General features: G+C 36.3%; 1 protein-coding gene across 1 annotated transcript in view; it reads left to right on the top strand.

Annotated features, from left to right (window-relative positions):
- The first annotated feature begins 780 nt into the window (after positions 1-780).
- tgfbi (transforming growth factor, beta-induced) overlaps positions 781-27,485 on the top strand; it is a 67,627-nt gene continuing 40,922 nt past the window's right edge. The window contains exons 1-2 of the mRNA XM_039774091.1: positions 781-972; positions 2,418-2,516. Of these exons, the coding sequence (XP_039630025.1) occupies positions 857-972; positions 2,418-2,516 (215 nt within the window). The 5' untranslated portion in view covers positions 781-856. The remainder of the gene's footprint in view (positions 973-2,417; positions 2,517-27,485) is intronic.

Raw genomic sequence — 27,485 nt, 5'->3', positions numbered from 1 at the left:
TTTGTTACTGGCTGACCAACCACGGGAGTTACCTGGTAGGTAATCACCTAAGTAATCAGATTGCAATTTAGAAGTAAGAATGAATGAATATACCGTATATATATATATATATATATATATATATATATATATATATATATAGATAGATAGATAGATAGATAGATAGATAGATAGATAGATAGATAGATAGACACACACAGTTATAGTGACTGGTAAGAGAGTAAATCTAGGTGTCAACATGACTTTGAATAAAACAGTGCCAAAAATACTAGATATTAATATAATGGATTATTAATCTGAACATACAAGGCAAGAAAGTGACCAGGCAGAATACAAAGTATGAAACTGCATTAGTCTATACACTAAAAACAACAGTGCGTTAAGTAGCAAACACAAAATACTCCCACTCACACCCCACTCCCTTCTCTCTTTAAACTTTAGGCACACAACTTCTTTGTCAGTTAACCTTTTTTGCAAACTCATTTGAGAATTCAGTACTTTATGAAAAGGGAAGTTGAAAATTTTTTGAAGTTTTTGACGCTAGCTCATTAGCGCTGATAGATAGATAGATAGATAGATAGATAGATAGATAGACAGATAGATAGATAGATAGATAGATCCACATAAACACTGCTTTCCCCAAATGTCGGCTTTTTCAACCTACCGGACAGCTGCGACTGTGCTGCCCACAGACTGACACGGACTGACTCTTCTCGGATTGCTCACCCCAAGCCCCACCCCGCGCTATATGCCTTCTTGTCGCCCTATATTACAGCCCCCCCACAAATCAATCCTCTTCATTCCAGCTAGTGCCGAGTGCGAACGGTTGGCGCACAGACACCACGAGGCAGGGAATATGAAGCTTTTAGCACTTGCGACGTTCGCCTTGGCGCTGTACACCACCGTGCTGAGCACTCGCTCTCCCTACCAGCAAGTCCTGCAGCACAGCCGGATCCGAGGACGTCAACACGGGTACGGCTTCTAGGGGAACCTCTTGAACCTACTGATTGTTGTACATGCGTGATGGGATATTCATTTTAGTGAAAACTCTGAAAGATAGCGTAGAGCCAAAGAAGATGGTCTTTCTAATACACCTTCCAGGGGAAACGTAGTGCGTGATTTGGGTTAAAAGTTTCACGGAAAGTTCAGAAGTGTGTACTATCACTTTTTCTGTTCGGAATTTTTTCTTCTTTTTGATTAAGTCACTAATGCTAAAATTATTTTCATCAGGAAATTGTTATTATTCTCTTGTGGTTATCCTTACTATAGCGCAATGTAATGAACCTTAATAATAAAAAATGAATTCTGCATCTTGTATGAAATTAAGTTGCGGCGAAAGTTAACTGGCTGCAAGTCGAAGGTCATTTACGGTCTTGCTCCGAAACGGGATGGGATGGGCTGCCCAGTGCGAGAAAAGCAAGATCGTAACTTTAATTGAAAAAATATAGATTGTCAGTCTTTCTTAAATTAAAAGCTCGTTTGTTGTATTAATGCAGAAATCATTCAGAAATGCATGGATCATTTCCTATATTCCAAGCGGGGGTAAGATAATGGATTGACACATTAAACAGGAATACGGGAAACCAAACACAGTCCGTATTCACTATATATTTAATTACAAATGCATGCATCCATGGAGTTGACTAGTTACCCGTGCAGTCACACCGTTGCAGAGACTTTGGGTACATTCACGACCTTTCGCTTTTAACGTTTTCTCCTTTTCTATATGGATTTTCTCCTGCAACTTTTGTTTCTTCCAAGACGACTTATTTTAGGTTAACTGGCGAGTTTAATGTCCAGCTGGATGAAAGCCTCAGTAGCCTCTGTGGTATACTAGTGTACCGTACGGCACATGAAGCTGTCCCCACTACAAAGTTCTGAAAAAAGCCAACTCGTGAAATGGATGAATATTTATTTATTAGTTTGTTTATTTAAAGAGACGCAGTGATACAATGGTTAGAACCGCTACCTCACTTCTAGAGAGCACAGTGAGAAACTCATTCCTGTACAGATCTCGCACGCTTTCTCCTGATACGTTGGTGAGAAAGGCTTGTAGGTTATTTTGACTGATGAGTCTGAAATGCGGTGAGCGAGTCTGGGTACACGTGTCGGTATTGCTTTGAGATGGACTGAGCCTGAGCGCAGGGTGTATTCTTGACTTGGGTAACACGTTACCCTGTAATGAAATAATAGGACCCAGTGGGCAGTTGAGTAGTAATATACCCATATAGGCGAATACGGCAGAATTAATAAATGTAAACTAATCTGAAGTAATTTTTGTACTCTTAAAGTACCCAAAAATTGTACTATTAATATATTCCTAATACATTAATTGTTTAAAAAGTACGCCTTGGAGTATTGTTTGCTGCTGTTTATTGAAAATGTGAGTAAAAATACGTGTATGTCTTTAATCTCAGGCCCAATGTTTGCGCTGTTCAACAAATTGATGGCACCGACAAGAAGTACTTCACTAACTGCAAGCAATGGTATCACAGGAAAATCTGCGGGAAGCCCACGTAAGTAGCTGATTGTAAGAGCAGGATGGGGCTGTAGGGTACAATTCTTAATTTTTAACTCTGCAGCTTGTTCAGTATTAAGGTTCTCTTATCATTAAAACATTTTGGAACAAGATCTGGTTAATGTTTTCTGTCTTGATCATTTATTTACTGGAAAATGTCATAAGGGGGCGTCTCGGCAATGGGTGTAGTAAACGTGTGCTTGTTTAGGCATTACATGTTTAGGCATAAAATGTAGTAATATGTTTTTAGAGGTGTGCCATAGATAGATAGATAGATAGATAGATAGATAGATAGATAGATAGATAGATAGATTTTATTATCTTAAAAGGGAATTCTTAAAGTACATTTTTTGAACACTGCTCATTCTGTACTATTTTATAATGAACATCACAATTAACATTCTCAAACCCATATGATATTTATGTCTATAATTTATATGTTGTGCATTCATCACAAAAGTCAAGATTCTTTATTTGTCACATACATAGTTATACAGGACAACACGCAGTGAAATGCATCCTCACGCAGTAAAAGTGATGACATCTTAACCTTGAGTATCATACTGTGGAGCATAAGACAATAAAGAATTTTCTGTTTACAGAGGGATTGATTTAATCAGCCAAGAGTGTTCTTTTTAAACAAGTAATTGGAAGTCATTGTGTTAGTTTTTTTCTCATTTAACACAATGATTTGCACATGAAAACAAGACATTTACTGTACTCTGTGTACAAGACAATGAAGTCTCAATAATCCTGTGATGACCATGTATTATTTTTTTGCTGTTACTTTCAGATGAAGCTTAAATATCATTTGTTGCCTGTTGTTTAACAAAAATGGTCAGATGTATTTATTTTGTAATTATTAATGTCCTTGGTTTTTAATGTTATAGGGTCACACTGTGATTTTGTTAAAAGTTTTGGAAAATATTTTAACTATTCATTCATTATCCAACCCACTATATCCTAACTACAGGGTCACGGGGGTCTGCTGGAGCCAATCCCAGCCAACACATGGCACAAGGCAGGAAACAAACCCTGAGCAGGGCGCCAGCCCACCACAGTATTTTAACTAAATTTCTTGAAAAAATAGAAATCAAAATGCACCCATCTTAACTGCAATTATTTTGATCTACAAAAGTGTGTAACTCTGAAATTAAAACATATACACTAAAATTACTAATCCATAAAGAAGATTTCTGTTGACTCATTGAATTAAGAAATGAATAATCCATAGTATCAGCTACAGTAATATTGATTTTTTTATTAGCTTTGATTCATTTTCTAAGTATTGTGATTTGCTTGAGCTTAAAAGATTCCAAGAGTTTTTTTCCATAACTACTTGTAATAATTTGGCCATTGTTCCCTAATGAGATCAACAAGGACCACCTTCCTCATTATCATCCACTTGTACATTATAGTTTCCGCACCCTGCCAGTGTTTTACATTACTGCTTCACTAGATGTTTGCCCCACAAAGGAGTTTCATTGTAAATCAATAATTATCCATGCTTAAGGTAATATACAGCCCTTTCTTTATGGTCACAAATCCATTTTGTTGAACTCTGTTTAGCAATGGGTGACCTTCTGTTAGTTGTATTGCCATTGCTTTCTTCTCATTTTTGGATACTGAACTCATAGACATTTGCTCTCCTCCTCCTGAAAGTATTACTTGTTGCTTCTTTTTGGATGACTAAATCAGAAATTAATTAACTGAAATATCAAATGCTGTGAAAATCTGCTGTTGTTTACTCTTAAATGAACAAATAACGTTTGGAACAAAAAATCATACCCTTTCAGTTGAAGACACTCAGTCTGGTTAGCACAAGGGGTTTTATTTTATTAAATAAGAAACACTGTCCTTACGAAATGTATATGGCACCAAACATTAACCAGCAGTAAATGTTGGAATATTAGTTTATTTGTTTTAAAAAATACATATTGAGTGTTTTCAGTACCAGTTGTGACACATTGTCAGCTGAACTTGTTAAAGTAATGTGAATATGTTCTGTTGGAGCCTACCACAGCATAATTGAAGTAATTATATTAACCTAAAGTGAAACAGTATGTGTAATTGAAAACAGTACTTCAGAATCCCACATTATACACACTAAAGGGTGGTCGTGGTTGCACAGATCAAATCATTTTCATTCTTTCCTAAATCCGTCATTCTATTTAATTTAAAGACTAATCTTAGTGCATCTCTATAAAGTATATGACATTTTCATTTTTTTTTATTATCAAGCCTTTAAAGTTTATGTAGATTCATAATGAGACGCAATAAATTAAATAAAAGTTTGAAGTCAAAATTCTTGTCAGCAGAAATCTGGTAGCCTAAACAGAGCTACAATATCAAAATATTTACCAAGCAACATGTCTGGTGGTTTTGGCAAATATCTGATGAAAGCTTAAATAAGTGTAGCATATCATACTTTAATTGCAGGATATATAAACTTTGTTCTTTTATATTCTACTGAACCCTAAATATGAATTACATTTGAAGATTTAACTATTGAGAGTGAATGATATTGCACCCGACATACCATCTGTGGTTGATTCTAGCTTTCATTAAGGTGTGTCTGAGATATACAGTATATCTGCTCTGTTAATGGAAGAACTGCGAAAATAATGAATTCAATATATATTGCATCACACTTAGGACAGGCATCTGCCGTGTACCTGTTCATGATTTGACTTTGCAAACCAAATTTTCATTGGGATTTGGAAGGTTTGATTTAGCACTCGTAATGAAAGACAATCATTATGCTTTGAACATCCCTCCAATCCATCCATTGTCTAAATTCAGTTTTTACATTACATGTTTGCAGGGAGCAAAAAAATACATCGGCAACACTGAGAGAGGAACCAAGTGAGAAAGGGATTTCATACCTTTGCAAAAATCCACACTCCATCAAGCTGATTCAGTTTAAAGTTTGCCATTAATTACAACTGCATGTCTTTTAGATGTGGGATAAAAACCACACTGATAAAGGAAAAACGTTCAAACACCCCTAGGCAGCAGCTGGGCTGAGAATCAATCCCAGGTTTTCTGAAGAAAAGCACATATGCAGCAAAATTGTCAGTGTGAATTATCTCTTACAGTGTTCAGTCTTTAAAGTGTGTGTATGGAAAGAGTGTTTCCATATATACACTTCAAGTGAATATACTATATACACACCCTGCTGATTTTATTGTACTGTATATACTAAGAAGCTATTGTACCTTCAGAATGCTTCATTTAAATATATGAAGTTCTTCATCAAACTTCGTACCAGGAAGTTATTTTTCTTATTCACATCTAATTTGTTTTATTAGCATTTTCTAGAATAGTATACAAAAAAACTAACCATACAGCTGGAAAAAAAATATTACAAACATATAGTTGGCAAGTAGACTCCACAGTATTTTGTGCCTTATGTTTTTTCAACTCTATAAATTGACTATCCTGTACACATTAGGTTTATATGTGGTCATAATATAAGGGGCAAGAAAAGGGCTGCCATCACTGTGCATTTATGTAAGGAAGGAGAGGTACAGGTTATATTTACTCCCTGGAGAAAAACTCAATGGTTACAATTGTATGTCTCCTTCCTTCTTTTTTGAGCTTGGAAATCACTTTATTATTTCCAAAAGCTGCCTAAGAGCTCCAGGATGCTAGGTTCAGGTTCGGGTCCTGAACCTAGTCACTACCCATGTGAAGATTGCATAGCCTCCTGAGGTCTGCTGGGATATTCTTCATATACAACAATTTTCTGCCCATATCCCAAAGACCTGAACGTGTGGTTAATTTGTGGGTCTAACATTAGCTCCATATTAAAATGTGTGTGTGTGTGTGCACTGTGATGGACTGCCCCTCCAGTAAGGTTGGTTTCTATCCTATGCCTAAAGCTGCTAGGATTCAACTGCCCCTCCTTACCATTACTCTGTATTGGATCAAATAAGTTTGGAAATGGTTAATGGATATACACATTTTCTAACAGTACAGTTTTAATGATTATATCCTTATAAATATATTGGTCTGTGTTTTGTTTTGTCCCTGGAGATGATGGAGCTGTGTGGGTTACATAAACAAGTAAACCATTTACAGTACATAAAATAGCAGTGTAAAGCACAACAGGTAAAGAAGCTAACTAGTAGTAGTCCATTTAGAGGTCAAAATGTGGTCTGGTACTCTTCCACCTGATACTCTCTGGAGCCAGGAGACCTAAAACCACCCTACAACCCAACAGATCTCCCACACAAAGAGGATGATTGTTAGCAGTTTCACACATGAGGTTTTCTTGTGTCGTGCTGGGGTGAAATTTTGGAATGTTCCTGAAGAGTCTTAAAACTCAAGTTTAACAGATGAAAACTGGCTGTGAGTCCAAGACAAACAAACAGAAGCTTGCTGCAATCTTAAATATGTATCTTTTAAAAGTTTTCTTAGTAACCAGACATATAGAACATTGCAATTAAAATATAATAAATGATAGCCCCTACGATTCAGTTTTCAATGTTTTGAAAAGGGTGTAAAAGGAAAAAGAAATCTAAGAAGCAGTGCACGTTTTTTTCATTACTTTTACTTTTATTGTTCAGGTCAAAATTGCTGATACCTTTTCCTTTATTTCATTAAGTGAACTTTTATATGGCACCATTTATGTGAATGGAAGAAAAACGTGATTTAACTGCATTTCACATAGAGAACTTAAAAATAATTTGAAAAGTATATATTTAAAATATAGGTTGTTAAAGTGCACTGCTGCCCTTTCCAGGGATGGTTCCATTTATGTATTTGATGTTGCTATTGTAATTATTGCTGGCTTTTTTCGAGCCTAAGCTAAATTAAAATGACATAAAAATTGGTGGATAGATTGTTACATTTGCCTCACTTTTGTGCTATACTATTTATTTAATTTACTTATTAATTATACTTACTTATAACCTCCTTTATATCAGTGCTTCCACTAATGCCTCCTTTCGACTGATTGCTTAATGTTGTCCACATTAGAAGTTCTCTTCTTTTTTGTAATTTTTTGTTGTTGTTTATAATATTTCTTGAGTTTGCATAAAAGGCTAACTTTCGTCAGTGGATATGTACGTCTGTCTATTTATTGTAAAAGGAAAGAAGGATACATATCAAGGGGTAGGGCACCCTTAGGCAACAAATTAACAAACACAATTAATGTTAACATGAAGAAGGTCTTTACAGATGCGAGTATCTAGTGGTGAGGCAGAATGGGCATCTCAAGGAGACCCAGAACCAAAAATGATGTCATTTGCCCTCATTTTGTTTGTTTCCAGATCTACACGGGGATAGGAGAGGGGAAACGTTATTATGCAGCACCACATCGTGGTTTGGGGTGAAATTACAAATTGATCTCACAGGCACACATGTGTGACACCATCTATTTTATTTCAGGCATGTTTTTCAGTTTTTCATCAGAAACACTCAGATGCCATGAAGAACCATTTTATTCTGACTTTTTTGTATATTCAGATGTGACATGTGGCACAGCAAAGAGAGTAACATGTCTGATGCATTCTGATGGTTACAAACTTGCACATAGTGTAGCTCATTATGATTAATGTGTATTGATGATCTTGGTCACAGGTCAGGAATTAGTATGAAAGACCTCAGGGACAAGTGAACTTACACTCATTCATTTGGATGTGATTAAAACTGAGGGGGTCAGCTCATGCTGTGTATGATGTGTCATCCAACATTAGATTGATCACAATATATTTAAGAAATTACCTTTCTATTGATCTTTGTTTTTAAATAAGACCTCATGATTGCTCACACTTTTTTACTGGTTGATTAACTTTCTAATGTACAGTACTATAAAATGTCCTAATTTACTCATTCTAAATATTAAAAAGGTTATACTAGAGTCCTAGCTAAAGTCCTGTCTGTACAACATCTGGATACTATTGGTTTACTTCCATATCCAAAACACTTATGTAGCAGGCTAACTGTGCAGCTCTACTTTGGTCCTTTATCAGTGAGCAAGCTCTGCAGTGGACTGTCACCTCATCCTGGGCTGGTTCTTGCTTTCCAGTCTATACTATCAGGATTCAGCTATGGCTTCCGGGAATATAAACTGGATTAAGTAGCATCTGCAATACATGGATGGCTGAAATCAATCTGCATATATGTGATCCACAAATTCTTCCATCTTTGATATCTTTACCCAGTATCAATACTTCATTTGCCTTACGCTTGCATTAGTTTAAAGTTTTGATTTTAGCTAAACACATGGATAACAGCATTATTTGCACTGACATCATTTTCAAAGCAGTTGCATGCACATTGCATGTGGTAATTCCAATGTTTTTGCTCTTAGTATAATGGAAGGCTGTATGCATCAATTATGGATATTTTTGATTTCCTGTAGCTCATTTTTATGTTTCTATTAACAAAGTTGGATAGTGTAAGCTAGGTTTAGTGTTTTTTTGTTTTAAAATCTATCCATCCATCAATTATCCAACCTACTATATCCTAACTATAGGGTCACGGGGGTTTGCTGGAGTCAATCCCAGCCAACACAGGGTGCAAGGCAAGAAACAAACCCCAGGCAGGTTGCCAGTCCACAGCAGGGCGCACACACACACACCAAGCATACACTAGGGACAATTTAGAATTGCCAATGCACCTAACCTGCATGTCTTTGGACTGTGGGAGGAAACCAGAGTACCCGGAGGAAACCCACGCAGACACGGTGATAACATGCAAAATCCACGCAGGGAGCAAGGCAGGAGTGCTACCCACTGCGCCACCGTGCCGCCTCTGTTTTAAAATGAAGATTTGATGAAGATTTGAAATTATATACAACATTGAGAGGTTATCGGGGCAATGATACCATTAAAGGATGTGATTAAAACCCATAGAAGATCTTAAGGCAAAAATTAGAGAGAGAGAGCAATGACACAGAAGGAAAGTTCCTGCATATTCCAGTGTGGGAAAATGGGGGCTTATTGGGGAACAATACACATCAAATGCAATCTGTGTGCCTCAGAATGGAAACCGATAGGGGCATGGGGGTGTAATAAATGGAGTGCTTTGGAGTTCTGGTGAGAAGGGAGTGAGCCATTCTATTATATACACAAGGATGAAAAGGCTTACTTCAGCAGACTCAGAAGGCCAAGAAGGTTTTGTTCAAGTTCTGCAATTTGCACTTTTTTCTATCTGTTACAGTTTTTTATGCGTGTTTGTGTGTGTGTGTGTGCATGTGTGTGTCTGTGGTGAACAATACAAAATATTTTTTTATCCTTTGTTCTCCTGGATATTGTTTTGGATAGAAAAAGCTGCCATATATTCAGTACAGATTTTGTTGCTGGTAAACCCTTGGCCAGAATGTTTACTCTTGGTCTTTATCTGAGTGATTTAAAACACATAACAGTTATTATTTAAACAAATCTGGCCATTTACATTGTTAAACACAGATAGTGGTATATGTTTCAGAAGAACTTATTCAATCTCCTGTTCTTGACAAATACTTAGGCTACTAGTCAAACCTGCTATTGTAGATCCGCAAGGTCTGCTTCACACAAGATGTGAAGTTTAAATTACCTGGTAACTCTAAAGTGGACATCTGTAAACCCAATTTAGGCTCAGTTCTTGTCTTGCACCTGGTGCTGTCAGGACAGGTCATGTCTCCTGCAAACCTAAAATGGATTAATCAGGTTCATAAAATGGCTGGGCATTCTGTTAGCCACCATTTTATTGAATGACTCAGTCCAAATAAACAACTGTGAAACAAGGGTGCATTACACAGCCTTTAGCCTACTTCTGTGGGTCTTGTGAATCCTTGTCTAACAATTAGGTGTCTTGTCCACTTACCACCCCAGAACTGTCGCCAAAGTCATTCCCCATTCAATTGTCCATCTATTTACCAGTCATCTGCTCATTCCTCCTACTGCTAGTTGTGTTCATTTTTCTCCTATCCCTCAACTCCACATTTCTCTCCCCTTTTTCAGAGAGGTGTCTATAAAGTCCCTCCCATAATTTCATACATTCTTGTTTATCATGGTGCCAGAGAGTGGTGACGTGTTTCATATTGGTCAAACAAGCAAGTAAGAGTTTCACTGTACTCAGACTAGACATGATAACAGTACTTCACCTACTACTGTGACTACTACTACTACAACTACTTACAAACCATGTTTGAGGCTTTAATGTACAGTATATCCACATTAATTCAGAGCACTATAAATAAACAGCAAATCAGAAAATGAAGCTGGCCATGATAAAAAGAAATACTTCAGAATAGACAGTTCCAGTGACTCAAACTTTTTAAATCAATTGGTGCAGTTTCTGACAGCTTTCGCCCTGACAAAAAACGCTTTTAAGAATTTATTCTTTAATTTATTCATTAGTTTAGAGAACGCATTACTGTATTTTAACTAACATAGTATTTACCTGAGTCCAATGATAAGTCTTTCTGTCATATGCAGGTTTGCCCTACTGCTTTAGATATATTTTGAATAATTTGTGCAATTTGCATGATGTTCAATTCCTCTAATATCAAACTAAATTTCTCACGTACATGTTTTTTCTATTAAGTATTTTATATGTACCCATTTTTAAAAGGTGTCTGTGTGTGGCTGGGTTGCCAGCTACCAAGAGGGCCAATTTTTCTTTTTAGACCTGTTTTACATTTATAGACAATTTTCATATCTTTTCCATTTAGTTAATTGGAGCTGTCACATAAAATTACAGCCAGTAAAAATGCTTAGCAAAGAGGAAAGCGGTGAAAATACTGCGGCATTGGCAAAACCTCTAAACAGGATTGGCCATTTTGAAGTCTGTGTACAGTAGCTAACAATAGACTAACCTTACTGCAAATGCCAACAATGTAGCAGATACTGAAGTGGAATTAATCCTTGATATGATGTCTTTGCAAGATAATCCAAAGAGTAAAATTAGTGAAAGAAAAAGAGGGAGAGGTAAGACATTTATTTCATACATATAAAAACATATTAAGAAAGGCCATTTTAATAATGGGGTCTTGAGAATATTTTGTTTTTAAGTATTATTATTATTGGAAATTAAGTTAGGCCGAATGGATGTGTTGCATCATTTTTCCGAATACATCAGTTTTTATTATACTTAATGTCTAAAAATAATGTTGCCATTGGTTCAAGAGTAGAACTTACCACATCTTTTAAATGGACAGGGCCAGATTTTTCACATGTACTGTAGATACTACAGTGCAATTCTTGCTTAGAATTTTCATCATTAAAGCAATCATAACAAAAACATAATAATTTGTAAACATAAATTTCACGCAACTTTAAAGAAGGGTGCAGTATAGTAATGAATGGAATATATAGCAGTTGCACGAAAAGTGAGTTGGATGTACCTGTTGGGCAAATCCAGGAATTAAGCACAGCTTTACATGTGCCAGTTGCAACATCTGTTCTCAGTGTTCATTCAACCAGGGAGTCTGGAGCAGCAGACCATCAGATTGATATGCAATTCACAGGGATCTGAGAGAAAACACACACCAGTTTTTAAGGCAGTTGCCAAGTGACATAGATGTTAAAGTAGTGAAGGGCAAAATCATGTGCTTAAACTGTAGTGGGGTAATTTTCATGGCGGGTGGCATGTTTCCAATGAAGCCTTCTTCTCAGGTTAGGAGAAGAATAATTGACAACTGCAAGGTCACAGCAAATCTGTTTGATCAAACCAGACGTATCCATCGATGCTGGGGTGTAACTCTGAGGAATCTGATGAAACAGAAGTCTTTTCCAATTTTAGAACATAGTGTTTCTCTTTCACTTTGTGGTTCTCAGTAGCAACACTGTAATTCCATAATATTTAGGGCTAGGCAGGGTGAATGAAGATCATCAGTAGATAGTGTGCCCTTTACATCAAAGGACATCAAAGCGGACGTTCTTCATAAACATAAATGAGGTTAGGTAGTCATTGCCTTAAAGACTGCATTTATGTACATATATATCTGTCATTAAGAATTAGATAATAGGAATAAAGGAAATAAGACTGACACAATTTTGAAATGAACAGCCATGAATTCATATTCTTTTTGTAATTAAACTGTGTTAAAGTGAACATCTTACAGAAGGAGAGTACTGGGATGTATACCACACAAAGGCAGAAAAAATAAAAGTGAGTTTTCTTGCCTGATATTACTTTTATACATAATGATTTCCTTTTTTTTAGCAAATCTGCTTAATTTTCAAAAACACCTTTTCCTTTCACTTACAAATGGTTAACTCCTCCTCCAGTGAATAGACACATTTAGACATTGGACTCAAGACTCATTAGCCTGTTCTTTAATGGGTCCTCACACAATTATTTTTATTATTAATATTATTTATTTAGTTGCTATTTCCCAAAACTAGGGTATGTACAATACATTCTTGTACTTACTTAACATTCTGTCCAAAGTTAACAATCAATTTATAATCTTTGTTCAAGTAAATCACATACTGCCCTTTTGACTGCTTTTCACATTCTTTTGTACAGTGCCAGCAGCTGCCCCCATATATTAAGAATTGTTCCAATTTGCTTAAATCTGTCTAAATATTTCTTGAAAAACAAGAAATGTGGTAGTGTGTATTCCTTTAATGGAAGATAACATATATATTGCTCTTCTGGTTCATCCTGCTTCCTCACCGCCGAAGTGAAAGGTCACGCGGTCAGGCTACATATAGGGTGGTGACATGACACCAATGGGGTCATGAGAGAGGAGCGGGGAACGCGGTTGTCCGAAGGAGGAATAGGAATCGAGAAAAGCTGTGTGGGGGTGTATGGGAGGCTGCAGGCAGCATGGGGAAAGGTGTGGAAGAGGAGGAATAGAAATCGAGAAGTGCCATGTGGGCTGCGTGTGGAGGGGACCGGGTTTGAAGAGAAAGCAGGACGAACCAGAAGAGAAATATATATAAGAGACTTTCTCACCATTTTACGTTCCTATTATTACACTGCCGTATGCTATGACAGGCGTCGGCTAGTATAAATTAATTTTGATGCTAATGGCAGATTCTGAAATATTTTGATCTTCCGAGAAAGTAAATAAATATGCTACAGTTGCTTGGTTTGATAAATTGTGGCATAATGGACTGGTCAGCAGATAAAGCTTTAAATTCTGAAGTTATTTTGAATCCAAATCTTGCTTTTAATTTTCAGCCTTGGGTGAAACAGCATCCCCAGGCCACAGGAGGTGCTGCTGGGAAAAAGAGGGGAGTGGCCAAAAAAATAAACAGATACATGGCATAACAACTAGTACCTAACTTGAACTTTTTATATTACTGTTCTCTGATTCTGGGTTTGTTGAATTTTGATTTTTGATACAGACCTACTAGATTTTCTGCAGTGGGCTGGCACCCTGCCCGGGAATTTGTTCCTGTCTTGCACCCTGTGTTGGCTGGAATTGGCTCCAGCAGACCCCCGTGACCTTGTGTTAGGAAATAGGGGGGTGGATAATGACTGACTACTAGATTTTCCTGGAAACCAATACATCTCTGAAGTCTCTGCTTTAATGCTGATATTAGAACAGGGGTGCCCACACTTTTTTGACTTGCGACCTACTTTTAAAATGACCAGGTCAAAATGATCTACCTACATTAAAAATGCTATATATATATATATATATATATATATATATATATATATATATATATACACTGCTCACAAAAATTAAAGGAACACTTTAAAGAAACACATTAGATACATCAGATCTCAATATGAAGTTGGATATCTATACAAATAACGACAGGGCAATGTCTTAGGAACAAAAGGATGCCAAGTCTTTTAATGGAAATAAAAGTTTTCTGCCTACAGAGGGCTCAATTGTGTAGACACCCTAAAATCAGAGTGAAATGAAGATGTGGCAGGCTAGTCCATTTTTCAAAAACTTAATTTCTGCTACTCAAAATGCTTTTCAGTATCTTGTGTGGCCCCACAGCTTGTATGCATGCTTGACAACATTGGGGCATGCTCCTAATGAGATGACGGATGGTGTCTTGTGGCATTTCCTCCCAGATCTGTATGAGGGCATCCCTGAGCTGTTGTACAGTCTGAGGAGCAACCTGGCGGCGCCTAATGGACCGAAACATAATGTCCCACAGATGTTCTATTGGGTTTAAGTCAGGGGATCGTGAAGGCCATTCAATTGTTTCAATTCCTTCATCCTCCAGGTACTGCCTGCATACTCTTGCCACATGAGGTCGGGCATTGTCGTGCATTAGGAGGAAACCAGGACCTACTGCACCAGCGTAGGGTCTGACAATGGGTCCAAGGATTTCATCCTGATACCTAATGGCAGTCAAGATGCCGTTGTCTAGCCTGTAGAGGTCTGTGAGTCGCTCCATGGATATGCCTCCAAGATCATCACTGACCCACCACCAAACCAGTCATGCTAAATGATGTTACAGGCAGCATAATATTCTCCATGGCTTCTCCTGACCCTTTCATGTCTTTCACATATACTCAGGGTGAACCTGCTCTCATCTGTGAAAGCACAGGACGCCAGTGGTGGACCTGCCAACCCTGGTATTCTAAGTCAAGTGCCAATCAAGCTGCATGCTGCTGGGCAGTGAGCACAGGGCCCATTAGAGGACATGGGCCCTTGGGTCACCCTCATGAAGTCTTTCTGGTTGTTTGGTCAGAGACATTCACACCAGTGGCCTGCTGGAGGTCATTTTGTAGGGCTCTGGCAGTGCTCATCCTGTTCCTCCTTGCCCAAAGGAGCAGATACTGGTCCTGCTGATGGGTTATGGACCTTCTATGGCCCTCTCCAGCTCTCCTAGAGTAACTGCTTGTCTCCTAGAATCTCCTCCATGCCCTTGAGACTGTGCAGGGAGACACAGCAAACCTTCTGGCAATGACACGTATTGATGTGCCATCCTGGAGAAGTTGGACTACCTGTGCAACCTCTGTAGGGTCCAGGTATCGCCTCATGCTACCAGTAGTGACACTGACTGTAGCCAAATGCAAAACTAGTGAAGAAACAGTCAGAAAAGATGAGGAGGGAAAAATGTCAGTGGCCTCCACCTGTTAAACCATTCCTGTTTTGGGGGTCATCTCATTGTTGCCCCTCTAGTGCATCTGTTGTTAATTTCATTAACACCACAGCAGCTGAAACTGATTAACAACCCCTCTGCTACTTAACTGACCAGATTAATATCCCATAAGTTTCATTGACTTTATGCTATACTCTGATTAAAAGTGTTCCTTTAATTCTTTTGAGCAGTATATATATATATATATATATATATATATATATATATATATATATATATATATATATATATATATATATATATATATATATATATATATATACACATAGCATTCGAAGTCTGAATCAAAACCTGATTGCATGGGTGGTTTACCTACCAGGTATTGCATGTGGTTTGTCTGCGAGTCGGCAAACATCTGCTACGGGTGCCCTCTCAGTTGCGAGAAGCAGATCATAGAATGTTACACAGTTACTGTCAAATAATGCAAAGAGTACGTGACATGTGTTTCACCCTATTTTGGGCTCATCAGGCATACACACTCACTGCACCCCTCATCAGGGATCGAACCTCAGACATTGTGAGAAAAAAAATCCTCTTCCAATTCCACATTCAGCCCATACCCTCCCCATACAATTTTTTTTAAATCCCTTCTTTAGTCAATATAAATTGGAAGGCTAACTAGATCACAGCCGGTGTTTTGCAGTAGCTCATGCGTTTGATCGTGCATGTGGGATGACCAGTATGTTTGAAGAAAACAGATCTCAGACTGGCCTGTAATGTCAATCAAATGGCAAATGCCATATGGAGGATATATAATAGACTAACGTTTAAAAAAATTTTTTTTTTGAATGCAATATGATCTACCTGCACTACATTTGTGATCTACCGGTCGATCGCGATCGACACATTGGGCACCCCTGTATCAGAACCTCAAACCATATGAAGTAGGAAAATACTGCTTTCACATATAACAGTTACACAAAAGTAGAAGGAAACTCCATGCAGCCTCTTAAATCACACAGAATACATTATCAGTGTGGTGTTGGCAGAGCATTATGCACATAAAAACTAATCATGACAACAAAAAATGGAGGCTAACCACTTCATAGAACACAAACCATTATGTTCAAACTATAAAATATGTCAATACCAGTGAATAATGTTACTAAGAGCTGCCTGTAGTTTACAAAAGTAGAATATCCAAGAGTTATTTATTATCTGAAAGTATTCTTTGTCTGATAGCTGAATCTTTCACATACGTACATGACTAGAACAAGATATATTCATACTGAAAATGTAGACTTATCTTGCTCACCTGGAAGAATCCCAACTCTCCTATTCTATGTCAGTGGGTAACTGATGTTATATAATAATTGAAATTGGAAAAAAATAAAATTTGCACCTAGAGGAATTGTACAAATCTTTTTCAAAACCTGTCAGGATCTAATCAATAATATTTTAGAATAAGCATTTAAATTGAGGAAGCAGGTTCTCTCCCTTATTTTACTCCATTTATTAATGTATCTATTTACTTAGTTTTACTAGCTTTAAGTTTTACTCTGGTGGCCTAGCTCTCTTTCTTAGGGGTGGGGGTTGATTTGTTTCAAACCTTTTTTTTGTTAAACATGAGTTATTTCTTTGGAATGCTATTTGTTTTTCATAAAATCAAAAAAAAAGAAAAGAAAATGTTGACTTAGAGTAGGACAAGTGATGTTTCCAACCAGCAAGCATCATAATCACAAAGGATATGATTACTGAGATCTTGTCTGTTTTGAACAGAAGTGATGCGACTCATGATTAAAGATTGTGCAATGATGTACAAACAATATGTGCAGTGTATAGCTGAATAAGTTACTGCATGGAGAAATGTGTGGTATCCAGAAGGTTGCCGGTTCGAATCTCCGTCACTGCCAAAAGAGATCCTACTCTGCTGGGACCTTGAGCAAGACCCTTAACCTGTAATTGCTCCAGGGGTGCTGTACAATGGCTGACCCTGCGCTCTGACCCCAAGGGGTATACAAAAACTAACAAATTCCTAATACAAGAAATTGTATAAGGCGAAATAAAGAACAACAAAAAAAAAAAAAGTAAAATACAGGACAAAAATTGTTTAACCTAAATTGGGGCTGAAATATGGGAAAGGAGTAGTCATCCTAACCTAATAACACTGGAGTCTGTGTGCACTGACTATATGATGTTTGAAAATGATTTTCTTTTCTATAAAAAAAATGAAATTAATTTTATACAGCTTTAATTACCTGATCAGCAGACTGAGTGATGCTAAGCTAATACTCTTAACTTAAAATGACATGACATAATATTTTCAAACCTGGTCAGTTCAATTCAGTGCCAATGATTATCCTTCTGCATTATGTGCAAGGTAGGAGCCAACTCTGAATAAGGTGCTAGTCAGCCACAGGGTCACTGAACAAACATGAGAACTCCAAACAAGTAGAACGCAAATACGATGTAATTATAAGGAGACAGCACACAGAGCTCTAATGCAGTAGGTGACATTAAGCCAGCATGGCACTGGGACACATTGGTTTGTGTTTCCTTCACAGACTCAAATGTCTTGCATTCAGACCCGGGCCTAGTCATTATTTCTGTGGTATTTGCATGTGTCTGCTTGGGTTATTGACCAAGATTCACAATTTCCTTTTTATCTCCTAAAAATGTGCCTATGGGCTGGTTAATTGGTAACTTGAAATTGACTGCTTAAAGGTGAATGTGGGTATATCCAAAGTTGCTAGGATAGATTACAGCCACAGTGACTCCAAACTAAAATATGTGGGTTTGATAATGGATAGATTGACAGTTAAGCCATATACCTGTAGCTACCAATTGGGTAAGCATTTTCTATAATGAAGCAGAACTCAAATATCTAATTTGTTAATGCTGACAGCTGAAAGAAATGTTTGAAAGGTTAAAAATGGAATGCAAAGTGGTGTTTAGTTTGAAAAATCTATTCTGTTACTGAAAAACCCAGACTGGAGCAATCTTCCTGTTTAAACTTTTGATATATTGTGAAATAGCCAGTTGAAAAGTAGTGAGTAGTACTCTTGCAGTCGAGTAAAAGCAGCTGTTTTTTTTTTAACAAGTGCTCTTCTCTTTAGTTTATGTCACTTGCTCAGAAGCTTTAAATATATATGCACTGCAAATAATTTTGAAATATCATATTTCTTTAAGATTCTTTAAGCGTCATAGGTTTACAGCAACTAATACACGACCTTGTACAGTGTACTTCCTCTTTAATAGTTTTTAAAAATAGAACAACCCCACTAGTGAAAAAGCTGAAACAAGCATTTTATTGAATTAAATGTGTAATAAAAATTGAATCAAGTATTTTTTAAATATCTTTTGACAGCTTTTCATATTTTTTTTTTCCTGGGAGTTATTCTGGTTTGAAAAATGCAGCACTCATCCATAGATATACTTTATAACAGAAGCCGTGTTATGAATTTAGCTATGACACCAATATTCTGTTAACATCGGAAAGTTTCCACCACCCATATTAACTTGCATACTGAAACAAAAACCATATAGCAGCCGCAGAAACTTTAGAAATAAGTATTGCCTTTTAAAGTCGTATTTATAAAATATTATACTACTTGGATGTTATAGTATGACTCTGTAATTTAGCCATATTACATTACATGGCATATATGCATCATACTACACAGTAAACCCTTTTATAATGCTGACATCCATAACTTTTCCATTTGTTATTTGTTGCCCTTTCCCTTAGTGGCTTCATTTTAAAGTATTGTATTTCAAACTTAATTTTTTTTTTTACCAATTTGCGAAAATATTCAGCACAAAATCTTGCATTTAGGAGTGTTTTGCTCTGTAGGACATTTTAACTCAATCCATATTTCACTTTACTTTAGAAAAATATTATCATAATCAAGTTTGGTATGTTGCAGGTAACCTATATAAATTAAAAGAGCAAGTCCATGGGAGACTCTTTATGTCTTGAAGATCATGAGCCTTCATGTCATAGAAGACCCACTTTTGCCTGTGCCTGCTCAAAACTAAAATAAAAAGCTTTGACGTTGATGTAATTTATGTAAACTTTGAAATGTTATTATGAAGGAATTTTGGATAATGTGTTAATTACAGCAAATGAAAAAAATATGTACATTTGTCAGCCATGTAGTACCAAAAATTAATTTCATGCTTTTATACCATAGTAGTCTTGACTGACTATAAAACAAAATGTACATTAAGTTTAAGAGAAGGCATTACAATTAAATTCAGATTTTCATGTATTAAGATAATTGGGGGTGAGTCTGTTTCTTAATATAATGAAGGATATGAAAGATACAACAAGACACTAAACAGCACAAAGTCATTGCAGGCCCCGCCATGAATACAAAGTTCTTTGTGTAAGGGAGATTTTCTCCTTGCTCTGTTGTGCCATATGCCCTTAATATCGTACGATGAACACACACACTGCACTGTGTCTGAAGCTGGTAATGAAAGTGGATTGGCTAATAAATGGAGTGTAGAACATAAATCATAAACCTAGATCTGTTAATAGTGAGATAAGTTTACGGAACCAAATTTAGAGTTACGAGGGCCTAGAAGTATTGGGCACAAGGTAAGAACCACACTTGGACACACTTGGAGTCATTCCAGTTCAAGGTCCACTCAACCAAACACCCACACAGTTAATTAGTCTGGCATATCTTTTGATGTTCTTGGGTGGGACTAAATTAGCCAAAGAAAAGCATGCTGTACAAAAATAGAAAGAGAACGTACACACTCCATATAGATGTCACCAGACATATGATTCAGGCTGCACCGCCTATGTTAACATTATTACTGACAATTTATGGAACTACACTGGTGTCTGGACTGCAGTTCATTTCTTAACAACAATGTACTTATTACAATTTTGCAATAATATGAGTTGCAATTTGATGAGCTAGCAATTACGGTACACAGGGTAGTTTCACTTCAGTTTAAGGCAAAAATGTTACCACACCTTAAAACTTGGCTAGTACTTTCCTTGTTTTTCACTAATAACCTGGAGTCTGTGTCACTGACTATATATGTTTGAAATATTTTTTCTATAAAATGAAAAATTACAGCTTTAATTACCTGATCAGCAGACTGAGTGCTAAGCTAATACCTAAAAATGACATGACAAAATTTTCAAACCTGGCGTCAATTCAGTGCCAATGATTATCCTTCTGCATTATGTGCGGTGACCAACTTGAATAAGGTTATCACACAGGGTCACTGAACAAAGAGAACTCAAACAAGTAGAACGCAACGATGTAATTATAAGGAGACAGCACACAGAGCTCTAATGCAGTAGGTGACATTAAGCCAGCATGGCACTGGGACACATTGGTTTGTGTTTCCTTCACGAGACTCAAATGTCTTGCATTCAGACCCGGGCCTAGTCATTATTTCTGTGGTATTTGCATGTGTCTGCTTGGGTTATTGACCAAGATTCACAATTTCCTTTTTATCTCCTAAAAATGTGCCTATGGGCTGGTTAATTGTAACTTGAAATTGACTGCTTAAAGGTGAATGTGGGTATATCAAAGTTGCTAGGATAGATTACAGCCACAGTGACTCCAAACTAAAATATGTAGGTTTGATAATGGATAGATTGACAGAATTATACATATACCTGTAGCTACCAATTGGGTAAGCATTTTCTATAATGAAGCAAATCAATTCTAATTTTTAATGCTGTAGCTAAAAATTGAGCTTCAAATGGAAGAAAGGGTGTTTAGCTTTGAAATGCTAATTCTTACTAAAAAAACCTTTAGACTGAGTAATTCTAGTTTAAACTTTTTATGAAGGAATTAGCAAAGTTGAAAAATAAAAATAGTACTTTGCATGTAACAAAAGTTAATTTTTACAAGTGCTTTTTCTTTATATGTCTTGCTCTAAAACAAATTAATTAAGTTATTGAAAGTACATTTTGAAATTCATTTTTTCTGTAAATTATTAATGGGCTGAGTCTGTTTACATATAATAAAGGGACTTGTAATCAATGACACTAACCCTACAAAGTTTTACAGGAACCCCCATGAAAAAAGCTGGAAACAAGATTTTTCTTGTCTGTTATCATTAACAATATTTTAAATATCTTACACTTCATGTGTTTCCTGGAGTATTGTTTGAAAGATGCAATATGGCATAGATACATAAATATAAACCTAGATCTGTTAGAAGTTAGATAACATATTCGAACATTTGGAAGAGGGCCTCAAAGTAACTTGCAACTGAAGAAGAACATAAGCACACTTGGACAACTTTGAGAATTTAGTTCAAGGTCCTTTAAATAATACACAATTAATTATCTGGATTTTGTATGTTCGTACAATTACATATAAACATCAATGCATCATAATAAATAAACCCTTTATAAGCTACATCCATAAGATTCTCACATATGATTTTTGCCCTTCCCTTATGTTACATTTTAAGAATTTATCAAACTAACTTTTTTGGACATGTTCATTATATCAACAAAATCTTGCATTTGGATTATTTGTTTAGGATGTTACCACACCTTAAAACTTGGCTAGTACTTTCCTTGTTTTTTTCAGATTATATTATGATTAATGCCTGAGGCTGGTTGCTTAATCATACAGATGTGTTCCTCATTTTTAATATCAGATTAAAACTGAAAACAATGACATTGATGAATTAAATCTGACTATAAAATGTTCTGTGTTTTGAGGCTATATATAGTTTAACACTTTGCTGGAGTGATGCATGTAATCTGGGTGGCACAGTGGTTAGTGTACACAGTCCCAGCAGACTGAGTTTAAATCCCAGTCAGGTTACTTCTTGTGTGAAGTTCATATATTCTTCCTCCTGACTGTGTGGGGTTTTTCTGTAGAAACTCATGTCCTGGTCCCACTGCACAAAGACGTGTGAGTTAGGGTAAGGACTCTAAACTCACTGGTATGAGTGTGAACTGCTGTGTGTGTGCCTAGTGATGGACTGAACTGCAAGTTAAATGATTCAGGAGACAGCACACAACTAAAAAGTTTCAAAGAACTTGGCACAAGGGTTACTGATGACACGAGGTGGTAATTGGTTGCTGGAACTAAACTTGGGGGGCTAAGTGTAGTGTAGTGCCAGAACTGAACATGCAGAATTCTAGACAGATTAAATACTCTCTTGTTATGCAGTGTTTTGTATATTTCACTCATTACAGTAGTTGTGAAGTTTTAAATAAGAAAGAAACTTAATATACTATAGCAGCAGATAGGCTCTTCATTAACACATATATTTTCATCTTATCTGTAGAGTTTTTCTGAATCTGCAAAAGAATGACTAAATTGATTTTGGTGCAGAGTGTGGAATGGGAATGAGAAAGTACTTACAAAGAAGCACTTTAAAGTCATTTCTCCAGTGCAAAATTGATTCTCCTGGGTATTTGGCTGCCAGTAAGGATCTTAGCTTGGATCAGCTTATGGAACTGGAGAAAGTGAGTGCAGATGATGTTACCTTTGAACCAAAATGACTGATGCAAGGGAGAACCAGAGGCGTGAATGCACAAGGCAGAGTTGCAGAACAGAAGGATTGGAAGAAGGGGATGGCGATGGAGGGCGACCAAGAAAAGAGACAGAGGTTTTGGCTGTGGATTAAAGAATTTGGGAGCAGTATTTCTTTCCAATTGAAAAATCTTTTAAGAGCACCTAAAAACACAATTTGATCGACTTTCGCATTTTGCAATCTAAAAACTTTAAAATTGCATGCCAGATAAATATTAAAGGGAATTTTACAAACTATAGGTGAAATGACTTTCACTATTTATAGATTTATAGATTTGTTATTGTCAAGTGTAGGTAGTGCTAATCAGCATGCAACACATTGCCATTCTGTTTAATCTAGTTATAAAAAAGGTATTGCTCAGTTGGCAGGCTTCACAATCATACACTGCTGAGTCAGGAAGTTGAACCCACTGCACATGTCTGGTTAGAGGCAAGGAGACATGAGGAGTCTTTCAGAGTAACCAGTTTATTTTGTATACCATCTTGTCAACTGTAAATCAGAACTGGCAAAGGAATCCCTTTCTCTTTCATACGCATTTAATGTTACATCAGGGATTTGTGTGTGTTTCTGAAAGTCAGGAAATGAACTTCTATAAATCATCATACATTTAAATGAAATAGTACACCTTAATAGCATTACATATGCAGTAAATGGCAGCAACAGACCAATAATGTGTAACTTACTGGAATTAGTTGGAGGAAATGGCACTTCGTATATTTAGAATATTAAAACATGGATCTGGAACTTAATAACTGACTTTCCAGATTAATATGTATAAATGTAACAAGACTCAATTTCAAATGAGATAATGTTGTTAAAAGATGTCATATGTTGCAAATAAATAATATTCACTAGTTGTTCTTAAACAATAGCCAGTATGTCTCTTCTTAACATTACCACACAAGCAGTCTTCAGCATAATAGATCTTCATACAAAAAAATGAAGCCTAAAGAAACATTGCAACACCGATACAATCCCAAAACTGGTAACCTGAAGTGAAATCACTTACTTGATATTTATGTGAAATTCAAAAGAAACAAACTATAAACCGTAGTGTCGCCTTATAAGTGGGAGGAATTAGACAGTGTCGACTTCTGGCAAAGGCAGATGCTGTGTACCCTTTTTTTATGACTTGGAAAACTAGCCAACATTTGTCATTCTAGTTTACAACATTTTACTGAAAACGTAATTAATGCAGTGCTCAGCTTGGCCATAGATAATATTTTCTAACAATAAAACAAGCATATCTGAACAGAAACATACCATGACCTTTTATGAAAAATGTAATTTGTATTCAAGGTTGTTGTTGCTTTGAAAAACATTAGTTTTACTACAGGATTCACTGCATGGTTTAGTCATCATCAGTCATTTTCTAACCCACGGGGTTATGCTGGAGCCTAAGACAGAAACAAACCCTGGACAGGGCACCAGTCCATAGCAGGTCAAACACACACACACACCCCCACCACACATTAGGGCCACTTTAGTATCACCAGTTCATCTAACCTGCATGGACAGTGGGAGGAAACCAGAGTACCCAGAAGAAAACCATGCAGACATGGGGAGATCATGCAAACTCCATTCGGGGATGACCTGGGACACAAACCCTGGTCTCCTTACTGCAAGGCAGCAGCGCTACCACTGAGCCAGCATGCATGGTTTATTTTTTACATAATTCCTCATAGTTATCTTTAGGTATTGTCAGTTCAACTATAAATGGATTTTGCAAGTAGTTTTTTGCAGGTCAAAGAACATGGCAGTCATTTTAATCTGTAAAGTAGATGCAGATGTTCTCTTTATCTTAAGAATTCAAATTTGCATTGTGCTATAAATATTGCCTGTACAGTATAGGAAATATAACAAGCCAAGATAACAAATTATGTGTAGTTTTATTATTGTTTCTCATAGATGTATAGCATACCTTAAATCTGATGCGTGGTATTGGGTAGTTCCAGTTTAGGTGGCACCAAAGACCTGTGGAACATCTCTCATAAGTATGTACCAAATTTAGATAAAAAAAAAAAAAACTAATTTGGTTTCTGGCTTTCATATTCAAGAGTTTTTGCTGTTAGTTGAAGAACTTGGAGCAGGTCTACCATACAGTATGTGTAAGTGTAACCACAGTGAATGGTTAGCACCCATGTTTACATACCTATAGCAATCCCATAACATTGAAATTCTAGTTGTATCTTAGTCTACCCAATGCATTAATTGTATACATACTTTGTTAGATGAATATTGTCATCTTCGTTTTGTGATTATTTGCATGTCGAGGCAATTTCAGTTTTCATTTAGTCTTTATACTGATCATATCATGTGTGAGGAGCTGCCAGAAAAGTTATCTTTACCCCTTCCAGGTCAGATGATAGTCTAAGATGCCAGTCTGCTTTTTAAAACATACAGTGTATTTCAGTGATGCAAACAAAGAACTCTTAGACATGAAGTTACCTGGTAAAGCTGCAAATGACCCATAGCCACAGATAATTATTGTGTTAAGATTTGCAGAGTAAATACCAAAGGAAAGGGAACATTTTTTAGAAATTAAAACTTGACTCTGCAGCTCACATTTATGTTTGTTAAAGTAATAGTCCACCAAAAATTAATTACTTACTCAATATGATTTGTAGTGATGGCCATGTTCCACTTCTTTGGGTGCAAGCAGGGAGCAGTGAGATTTGCACCACATGGGGACTAACACATTAATGTGTGACTGCAGTGAAAGGACAGTTACCGTGTAGCCACTATACTTGTCCTAAACATAAGTCTGGTACATTAAACAAGAACACTGATATACTGACACTGCTATAATATGAATGGTCATGGAGTCACTAAATTATTTTCCTATAGTCCCTATGACTTTGAATTCACAATTGGTGCTTGCTCAACAAAGGATCAGGCCCATCTTGAGTACTGTTTTGAAAAGGCCTCTTCTCCAACATTCATCATGTAATGAATGGCGTGCAGTGCACTTGAAACAATTTTAAATGTTTTGTTTGAGACCATTTGTTTACTTGACTGGTGACATCTGGAAAATGGCAGAATTTGGCTAGCATTTCCTTTCTAAAAACTAAGATGTGCATTTCTTGATATCTCTCTTGTTTTCTCAAATACTTATCATTCTTAGCTGAAGTGCCTTATGCCACTTGTAGAGCTGCACTGGCAAGGTAGACTCAAGTGCCTAATTTGGATAATCTGTACATCCAGTAAAGTTCAGAAAAATATACAGACCTCTGCCACTCAAGATAAATGCACATTCAGAAGTTTGTTTATGTGTTAACTTTCTTTTTCATTAGGAATTCATTTAAAAGATTAGTGTGCATTTTAACCAAGTAATTAAATGAAATTTTGTTATAATGGTTTCTGTGCGGAATCCTTAAAAATGTAGTGATGATTTTGATGGAATATGATAAAGGTCAGACATTAGGTCAGTCATTAGTGATGATAAGTCCTTTCTTGAGTCATTGTCCAAGGTCAGGAGAGATAATTTTATCAAAATGGCAGTAATGACCAGCAGAACACCAAGAAGAGATAAACGATGGAAAATAATCAACCTTAGTCACCAAGTCTGTCACAAATATTTAACTGTAATATGAATAGCCTAACCAACAGGCCTAAAATTCCGTAATATGATGTGCTAAAATACTGTTTTTTTGCCTTGATTTAATTGGTGTAACAAAAGGGATACCTCTAAAATTCACAGATATGCCGTTTCAGGATTTGAGTTCCCTACAGCTGTACTCTTTGTTTTTTACAGTACTGTACTATAATGAAATTTTAGAAGGTCTGTATCTTGTAATTTCGATATATATCTTGCAGTATACACATTGATAAGTCCTCTAAAGTAAAGTAGGGCCTAAGTCAATTACAACTTGTAGATAACATAAGGTTACGTAGTCTTGTGCTTCAATCACTTTAATGGTTGCTTATCTATAAGGTCCTGAGCACTTCCACTTGGTTTTTGTCATTATAACCTAGTCTTGTAAAATTTGTTACAAACAGACCACTAACTAATTTTTAATGGTTTTAATAGATTGACATCACCAGTTAGTATATTTAAATAAAAGTATCTGCTAAATGAATAAATGTAAAAGTACACTTATGAAATTCATCTCTAAAATGTAATTAGTTGCCACCATAGGAATCTGAAAATTATATACAGACATAATTAGTATGTCTAGTTACAGTATATTCCTAAGTACAATGTAGTGCAGTGACTGAATGATTTAAAAAGCCTGACATTTTAATATTACAGTATGAATGCTATACCCAACATTTTTCATAAATTCATTTGAACATGAAATTCATTTAATGTTTCTTAACTTGAAAAACATCTTAGTGTGACAAGTAAAGTTTGTCTCATTTAGTCAGAATACTTAACACATCTTAAATGGTGCTAGATCAAAAAGTGATAATCATGAATAAAAATGAGAAATATCATAAGTAAGGTATGTCAGTAGATGATATAGCTATACTAG

Source organism: Polypterus senegalus, chromosome 13 (assembly GCF_016835505.1).
Source record: "Polypterus senegalus isolate Bchr_013 chromosome 13, ASM1683550v1, whole genome shotgun sequence".
In the NCBI taxonomy this organism is placed as follows: domain Eukaryota; kingdom Metazoa; phylum Chordata; class Cladistia; order Polypteriformes; family Polypteridae; genus Polypterus; species Polypterus senegalus.
This window is presented reverse-complemented; position numbering and strand designations above follow the sequence as displayed.